Genomic DNA, 9,725 nt, shown 5'->3' with positions numbered 1-9,725 from the left:
TGTTGTAGAACCACCTTGGAGACAAATCCAGACAGGCATGGAATAGTGCTATCATTATGACAGAAAGCATTCGAAAATGGATATAGTCAATAGAATTTGATTAGGCATTTGTAAATAGGTAGTAAAGATATATTATTATTTATTTTCCTTTGTAAAAAAAAAAAATATTGTAATTAATTTTTTTTTATTATATTTATAATGTTTTGAAAACTTTTGTAGGTCCTTTCTATTATGTACAAAGAACCTTTTGGCTTTTTTGATTGATTACACATTGAAACAAATATAAAAAAAAGTATATATCTTCATATGTAAAAAACAATGTTTTTGGTTCTTACACTCCTATATATGTTAACAAACTATCACATATAATAATAGTAAACAACTTATGATATATAATCATAATAGCACCACAACCAATATTCATTGTATAATTATCATTTATTTTTTATGAGTAAAAAACACTTGTAGTTTCCAACATTATGATGTCATGTAACAAACTAGTCACATAATAATAATAATAATCAATAATAATAATATAAGAATTGTTATTTTGTTTTCTCCACTTACGCAATATATTTTAACAACCTATCACTATATAGTAACTAATAATAATAATAAGCAACACTAATCATATTATTGTTGTCATTGTTGTAAAAAAACAATGTTTTGTTTCTTCACTATAGTATATGTAACACTCTATTGTATCTAATAATAATAGTAGCTACTAATAATTGCAGCAATAAAATTAATAATGATTATAAAACAATTTACATGTATGGCTACTATGTAGGGTAACAAACAACGTCACTAGATGAACTAATAATTTAGCACCAGTATAATAATTTTTTTATATTATTGTTTGTATCGGTTTTTATATGTAAAAGCATTGTCTTGTTTCTTCCATTTACTGTATTTATAACAAATAATGACTAATAATAGCTAATAATAATAATCCACTAAAATATATGTAGAAAACTATCACATATAATACTACTTCTAATACTAACAATAAAATAGTAACTAATAATAATTCGCGCAATAAATATTATAAGAATATAAAAAAACAAATTACATGTATTCTACATATTATAGCAAACAAACTATTGTATATATTATAGGGCTGTCAAATGATTAATCACGATGTAAAATCCACATCCAAAATTAAAAGTTTGTTTACATAATTATGTAATGTGTACAGGGTATATTTATTATGTATATATAAAATACACATACATAAATTATATAATTTAGAAATATTTACCTGTATAGAACATTTATATATTTATATTCTTATATTTTATATTATATAGAAATATATGTTAATATATAAACATAACATATTCTTCTTAAATATATACATGCATGTGGTGTATTTATATATACATAATAAATATACACAGTATAAGCACATATATTATGTAAACAAAACTTGTATTTTGGATGTGATTAATCGTGATTATCATTTGACTAGCCCTAATAATTATTATATTATATTATTTGTTTTTACAAATTATGTAACAATTCACTTATTGAACTTATTAATAATTAACAGCAACAATAATAATAATTTTGTTAATATTTTTTTATTTGTATTGTTTTTATATGTAACAAGGGATTGTGTTCTTCCACTACTGGTAATTTATAACAAAAAATGTAGCTAATACTTAATATTCCAACTAAAATAAGTCCACAAAAATAATATATGTAGCAAAACTCTCATCCATAACTACTACTACTACTACTACTACTACTATAAATAAAATACTATTATAAATTGCATAACACATATACATACTCTATCACATATCTCGATGTGATAGATTAAGCATTAATTTCATAAACCGTATAAATATGGATGATTGGGTCACCACAGCGCCCCCAGCGGTAGAGAGCGACGCAGCGCAACTGATGGGGAGGGACATGCAACTCAATGGGGGGTTGGAGTCTGTGCGTCATGGGTGGTCGTCTCGTGCGGTGGTCTCTGGAGGCGCAGTCTGTGATTGGGGGTTATGCGCAGGTGTGGCTATGGTCCCTGAGTGTAGCCTACTCGTGACCGAATATTGCAGCGGACGATGTTGGAGATCTGAGGCGTGAAACCAAGCCGAATGCTTTTTGGCCCAGGTGAATTTAATAATTCTTTTATTTCTCTCAAGAGGAGGTCGTGGATTGAATTGCTCCGGGATTTGGGAATGAAACAACATCTCCCGGTCAGAGAGGCCACGCACTCACCGCAGGACGAAAACAGACGAATCATCACTCGTTCTGACATGCAGAATCAATAGACTAAACACTCATAAAAGTTGTTAGTTAATCGCTCTTTGGCTAAATTGTGTAAATTAGTAAACTTTACTTCTCAAGTTTGGCAGTGTTACCTAGCACGTGAGGTAGATGTTTACTAACGGCATGTGCTCAACTTCTTACTGTGACGCGTGGCATAATTATTTCAATTCTGTTTTGTTTTTTTAGTTTCGAGAGAATGTTAAGGATATTCTACCCCAGTGTCCATCCCAGAGTGACCACTTTCTGCTCCGATGGCTGAGAGGTGAGCTACTTCACTTACATTTATGATGCACAATGGACAATTAGTAGGTTAAATATTAATTTCCTGCTTAAGAGAGAAACTCCCGTCTGTTTAATATATGCAGAAATTAAATTATTATTATTATTATTATTTAGTTTGAGAACAGTTTTAAGTCTCTGTTTCATAGATAGCAATATTATGACAGGCATTGATAAGCTTAATGTAAAAGAATGTGCATGACCTATAGTTTGTAGAATTACTCTGTTAATCTATAATGACAATTATTAAATCAAATCTTCTAAACTGATACTGCCTAAAGAATAGAATGTGTATGGAATGATAAAATTAATACATTTGTTAAATAGAACCTATAGAATGATCTTACAGAATGATTTGGCATTATATATGACAAAATATATAATGTCATAGAATAGAATCTCATGGAATGATACAGTCTGTAGAATAGAATCAGGTTTCACATGAGATTCTAGAAAGAGATGACATGTCCTGGACTGATCAGTGTAATCGGGACCAAATGCTGCATGTATCTCTGCAGTCAGGAACAGCGAGGACGAGTATCAGAGAGAGTCCTGGAACTCAACAATACATGATAGAGTAGGCCCTTCACGCATTGTTATGGTTAGAAATGTTCTGAATTGTAAGTTATTGGAATCTGTATTGCTATTTATTTAGAAAATAGAAAGTGCACACTGAAAAAGAAAGGTTGGGGTTCAGATTTTTACTGGAGCGTTAGTTACGTTTAATGTTTAAGAGTTTCTCTAAGTTTATCGTGTTTTTCCTCGGTTGTAAATTTGTTTCAATTCTTTGCTAAATTGCCATATGGTGCCTCTAAAATTTTAGCTGACCCTCTAGAGTGGCTTTACGGAGGCTGTTCTTGGTTTTAACAAAAGGCTGTTTTGTGTTTTGAATGCAGCCAGTCTTCTAGGCACCAGACAGAGACTAGCAGCACAGATTCTATGCAGTACTACTGAATGGAATCCATTTTAAAGGGGTTCATATGATGTGATTTCAAACCGTTTTCCTTTCTCTTTGGAGTGTTACAAGCTCTTGGTGAATAAAGATCTGATAATCTGTAGAACTTGTAAAGTTGCAAAGACTAAAGTCTCAAATCCAAAGAGAAAGCGATAATCTTTATAAAAGTTGAGACTCATCCACGCCCCCCTGAAAAAAACGGCTTGTTCTAACACGCCCCCAAATATCTAATGTTCAGTATGTGGGAAGATTTGCATAATGCCACCCAGATGTTCATGGAAAGAAAGAAGACTACCTTTTATTTGTTCGTTTGTAGTATTGTTGTTGCTGCCGCCCGCCGCCATGTCGTATAAAACACTGTGTGTTTCACTTTGAAAGCGAAACATATCTTTGTTTTGGTGCCTTCCAAACAGAGGATGATATCTGCTTTGTCATGCCTGGAGCTGATCCGTGCTGGTCGCTGAGGAATTAACATCAACTTCACACTGTGGATCGCTAAATCGAAGCTTTCACCGTGGACGAAAGCGGCGGTCCAGCTCGGGGTCGTCACATGTGGTGCTGCGAGACCAACGGACCGCTCCTTCGTTAGAATCCGCCGGACAGCTGCTGTTCTCAAGCCACCCGCCTCTGCCTCACTCACAGACAGCAGCGCTTCCCTCTAGCAACGCAGCTCACTCTAGCCCGTCCGAACTCTGCTCACTCACGGCCGCGGTGTGTGATGCTGTTTCGTTTGAGAAAGCGAACCTACTTTGTTGTTTGCCTTCCAAAAGAAGGACACGGACTAGAAATCATGTTTATATCACGTTTATAATGGGTGTTTATGTTTATGTCTCGTCGCTCCGGCCGGACAAGGAATCAAAATATGTCAAGAGGTGTAACATTTCCATCTCACGCTTGAGGCATTCGGCCAATCACAACGCACCGGATAGCTGGCCAATCACAGCACACCTCGCTTTTCAGAGCGATGAGCCTTGTAAAAATCGACGTGTTTCAGAAGGCGGGGCATAGAGGAGAAACAATAATGACAGAATGTGGAAAATAATGTGTTTTTTAACCTTAAACCACAGTAATTAACACATTTCATTACCACAAATACACAAAATAATGTTCTTTTTAGCAGCATCATATGACCCCTTAATTAATTATTATATATTCATGTAAACAGTGACGCCATCTAGCATGCATGATGGAAGCGTCGAGAATGTAAATTAATCAATCATGACTCTGAATGTGTGTCTCTAAGTGATCTCGATCATTCATATATGTACTTCTTGCATCCAGTATTATAATTTTTGAGCACTGCGTTAAGAGACTGTTGGACACATGGCACATTTCGTTTAATAGAGGCTGTGGTTGATAAAGATAAAACACCCGATAGTGAAACGTCATTGAGGTCTGCAGTGATTGACTATATGAGTTCACATGCTGTAAAAGATTGATGTTGAACGGGTAACGTTACTGTAGTTGATGTGTTTACCTTCATGCATACAGTACATTACTGTTTCAAAAGGTTTTAGGATCAGTAAGTTTTATTTATTTTTTGTAGGAAATTAAAACTGACTTTGTGTGTAAATGTTTTTTGTTTATGAGGTATTCATTTTTTTTGTGTGTAATGTTTTTGTGATATTTTTTTTTTTTTTGCGGTTTTGATTTATATTGTTTAAATGTTATAAGTATGTACAATGTTATTACGAGCAGCAATAATAAGAAATGTTTCTTGAGCAGCAATATTAAGAATGATTTCTGAAGGATCATGTGACTGAAGGACTGCAGTAATGATGCTGAAAAATTCAGCTTTACCACCACAATAAGTGTACATTTTGAAATCCTATTACAATTGAAAACCAGTTATTTTAAATAGTAAAATAATGTTTTCATAATATTACAGTTTTTACTGTATTTTCGATAAATAAACCAGCACTTGTTGTGACTTCTTTTAAAAACACATCTGAACTGCGGGACTACTTCTTTAAAATGAATGAATGAACTTGCTTTTGAGTGGTAGTGTCTGTAACTTGCAAATAATCAAACACACTCTTATTTTTGCTTATGCTAATAGGAATTTATACAAACGCCTTAACCTCAATGTGTGTAGCGCATCCTGCGCTATTTGCGCAAACACACAACATAAGCCTTATGATCTGTTACTTTTGTTCCAAGCGATTAGGACAACATTGGCTTAATTGTGGACAATAAAAGGGTGTGAAAAAAAAGCTTGACAGACCTCACTTGAGCTCTATCTAATGACTCAGAATGTCATAGAGAATGTCAAGAAACTTGGGGGGTGAGCCAGTCAGCAAAACAACCTGTAGCAGCCCCCCAGAAACACACTGGCAAACCGCATTAGCAACATTCTAAAAAAACACCAACACGTCCGGGGGCACACACCTAAATCATTGGTACATATGGTGGTGATTAGCTGCACAGGCATGTCCCAAAATTTTAGCCTCAAAGTAAGATGAACAATATTAATCACAATAGCTTATTATTAAACTATTTTAGGTCTTCAGGAATGTACTTGTAGCATTATTAGCATTAATGAGTACAATAAAAATGATTTGTTCGTACCGCAGGAACGGACCATGTGTAATCGGTTATTGGACTAAGTAAAAGTATTTCTCTGGGCACAGATAGATAAGGGGAAGTACGTTACTCATAAACTAATCACAACCTGTTTAAGCAACCATCAAAGAATTAAACCACCTTAAGAAAAGGGGTCAAAGCCTAGAAGTGCAACTAGATAGTTAACAACAAGCGGTTGACTCTTGCATAAGGGTTCTGTAGGTGCTGAGTAAAGTGTCCTGGGTGCATGTACAAGGTGCTGGTCATATATTAAAATATCAATCAAAAAGTTGATTTATTTCACTAATTCCATTCAAAAAGTGAAACTTGTGTTATTATATTCAATTCATTACACCCAGACTTGATATATTTCAAATGTTTATTTCTTTTAATTTGTTGATGATTATAATCTGACCAATAAGGAAAATCCCAAATTCAGTAATCGTGTGTCATATGGAAATTTGAATAATTAGTACGTAAGACCCAATACAATAAGAAAGGATTTTAGAAATCTTGGCGTCAACTGAAAAGTATGAACATGAAAAGTATGAGCATGGTCAGCAACTCAATACTTAGTTGGGGCTCCTTTTGCCTGAAGTACTGCAGCAATGCGGAGTGGCATGGAGTCTCCTCCAGTCTGTGGCATTGCTCAGGTGTTATGAGAGCCCAGGTTGCTCTGATAGTGGTCCTTCAGCTCTTCTGCATTCTTGGGCTGGCAATAATCGCATCTTCCTCTTCACAATACTGAGTAGGTCAGGCGAGTTTTGCTGGCACAAGTTAAGAACAGGGATATCCATGTTCCTTAAACAGGGTTCCTGGTAGCTGTTGGGCACTGTGTGAAGAGGTGCCAAGTCCTGTTGGGAAAGGAAAATCTGCATCTCCATAACGTTGGTCAGCCAGCAGGAAGCATGAAGTGCTCTAAAACTTCCTGGTATTATGGCTGCGTTGCTCTGTGACCTCAGAAAAACACAGTGGACCGAACACCAGCAGATGACATGGCACCCACAAAAACCATCACTGACTGTGGAAACTTGTACACTGGACCTCAAGCAACGTGGATTGTGTGCCTCTTCCTCTCTTTTCCTCCAGAACTCTGGGACCCTGATTTCCAAAGGAAATGCAAAATTTACTTTCATCAGAGAACATACCTTTGGACCACCCCCTTTTTTTTTTCGGCAGCAGTCCACACCTTTTTGTTCCGGTAAGCCCAGGCGAGATGCTTTCTGACGCTGTCTGTTTGTTTCAAGAGTGGCTTGACAACACAGGACGCGGACAAACTGAAACCCATGTCTTGCATACGTCCTGTGGGTAGTGGTTCTTGAAGCACTGACTCCACCAGTCCACTCTTTTTTTTTTTTTTGTTTTTTTTTTTTTTGGGGGGTTGTTTGTTTTTTTTTTTTTTTGTTTTTTTTTTTGTTTTCAAATCTATTGGGAGGTGAATCTCCCCCACATTTTTGAGAATGGTTTATGTTTCACAATGTTCTCCAGGGTGCGGTTATCCCTATTGCTTGGTACACTTTTTTCTACCTCATCTTTGCCTTCCCTTCACCTCTCCTGTTAATTGGGTTTTTTGCTTGGACACGAGCTCTGTGAACAGCACAGCCTCTTTTGACAATGATACGTTTTTGTCTGTTGCCTTCCTTGTGCCAGATGCCAATGGTCCGTCTTTTGGCACAACTGTCAAGTAAGCAGTCTTCCCCATGATGTTGTAGCCTACAGACACTAAACTGAGGAGAACATTGTAAAGGCCTTTGCAGGTGTTTTGAGTTAATTAGCTGATTAGAGTGTGGCACCAGGTGTCGTCAGTACTTGAACCTTTTCACAATATGATCTAATTTTTCTGAGATACTGAATTTGGGATTTTCCCTTAGTTGTCAGTTATAATTCATCAAAATTAAAGAGATATAACAGTTGATGAATATATCAGTCTGTGTGGTAATGAATGAATAATACATATACAAGTTTCAACTTTTTGGAAATGGAATTAGTGAAATTAAATCAACTTTTTGATGATATTCTAATTATATGAAGCACAGCACCTGTATAATGCGTAGATTCCAGTTGAAATCCAGTTAGGAGTTTGGAAAGCTCCCAGAACGTGATCAAACAAAGTTGCTGAAACCTGCCAGAAGATCGGACTCCCCAGAGAAGGGGAGTGGCGGGGTTTCCCGAGGTGGATTGGGTGTCTCCAGGGAGCGGCAAGTGAAGAGAAGCACCCTTTTTGGGGCTTCCCCAACTCAATTTATCTGGTTTCCTGTAACCTACCCTTTCTCCGACCTAGATCTTGACCAGTCTTCCTAGGGCATATAGTTTTCCGGAAAGATGCCATTTTTTTTTGTCCTAGAAAGCAGTGAACACCCTAAAACACTCTTGCATGCCCTTCTCTTTTTCCTGGACGAAATTGGTGTAGTTTCCACCCAAAATATGGTATGCAAATAGTATGATGCATTTCACCCCTACAGAGTAGACAATACTTGGTTTGAGGAATAAAGAACAGATCATTTTCTACCAAGGCTGAAACATCTACCCAACATTAACCCAGGAGATACAATACAACTAAACAGTACTACCTAGACTAATTCCATAGGGGACACGTAATAGACAACACACATATTAGTTGTCTTCCACTCTTCTCATAACCCGGTAACCCGCTTCCAAGGTTTTCCCAGGGAAAGAAATTACACTTTTATCTACGGGGTGCTTATACCCCTTCTACATTTCCAACTGATTTCAATTGTAGTCCCAATAAAGAAAAATATCCTTTATCCTGGTGTGTAAAAGATATAAAATATTTGTAAGCATAACAAAATTAATCGAACATCATCGTCAAATCCAGTCTTAGCTCTTAAAAAGTCATCTCATACATGTTCATTTATATGCAAATGTCAAAAATATAAAAAGAAATTTTAAGATTTTTTTCACTAAACGATCGTAACTTCATCCTCCAGACTGCTACAAAATCCCCTTTTCCCTACAAAAATTCACTCTCAAACATCGTCAAACTCCACATTTATCTCACTACCCCCATTGGTACCTCCTTTTATGAAAGGCTGAACTTTCAACCTCGTATTGGTACTCTTCCAATCTGATAATGGTTTCCAGTCCCCCGGTATTCCTTTCTTCATCTTTTATTAACACCTCAATCCACATACTCTGGTTTGATTTCTCACCTTCCCTTAACACCCTTTCCCTCCCCCCCTCTCTTCCCCCCTCCCTCCTTCCCTTTCTCCCCCTCCCCTTTTCCCCTCCCTTTTCTTTTTTTCCCCCCCCTTCCCCCCCCCCCCCCCCCCCCCCCCCCCCCCCCCCCCCCCCCCCCCCCCCCCCCCCCCCCCCCCCCCCCCCCCCCCCCCCCCTTTCCCCCCCCCCCCCCCCCCCCCCTTCCCCCCCCCCCCCCCCCCCTCCCCCCCCCCCCCCCCCCCCCCCCCCCCCCCCCCCCCCCCCCCCCCCCCCCCCCCCTTTCTTCCCCCCCCCCCCCTCCCCCCCCCCCCCCCCCCCCTCCCCCTTCCCCCTTTTTCCTCCCCCCCCCCCCCCCCCCCCTCCCCCCTTTTTCCCCCCCCCCCTTTTTTCCCCCCCCCCCCCCCCCCCTTTCCCCCCCCCCCCCCCCCCCCCCTCCCCCCCCCCCCCCCCCCCCTTCCCCCCCCCTTCCCCC

General features: G+C 38.3%; 1 protein-coding gene across 1 annotated transcript in view; it reads left to right on the top strand.

The window, feature by feature from the left end:
• Positions 1-1,954: 1,954 nt before the first annotated feature.
• The window catches only part of LOC109064450 (proline-rich coiled-coil 2B), a 30,528-nt gene continuing 22,757 nt past the window's right edge, over positions 1,955-9,725 (top strand). Inside the window, 2 exon segments of the mRNA XM_042723443.1 lie at positions 1,955-2,017; positions 2,467-2,542. Coding sequence (XP_042579377.1) covers positions 1,955-2,017; positions 2,467-2,542 — 139 coding nt within the window.

The sequence above is a fragment of the Cyprinus carpio genome, chromosome B5 (assembly GCF_018340385.1).
Source record: "Cyprinus carpio isolate SPL01 chromosome B5, ASM1834038v1, whole genome shotgun sequence".
Lineage (NCBI taxonomy): Eukaryota > Metazoa > Chordata > Actinopteri > Cypriniformes > Cyprinidae > Cyprinus > Cyprinus carpio.
Note: the sequence above shows the minus strand (reverse complement) of the source record. Positions and strands in the feature narration are given on the sequence as shown.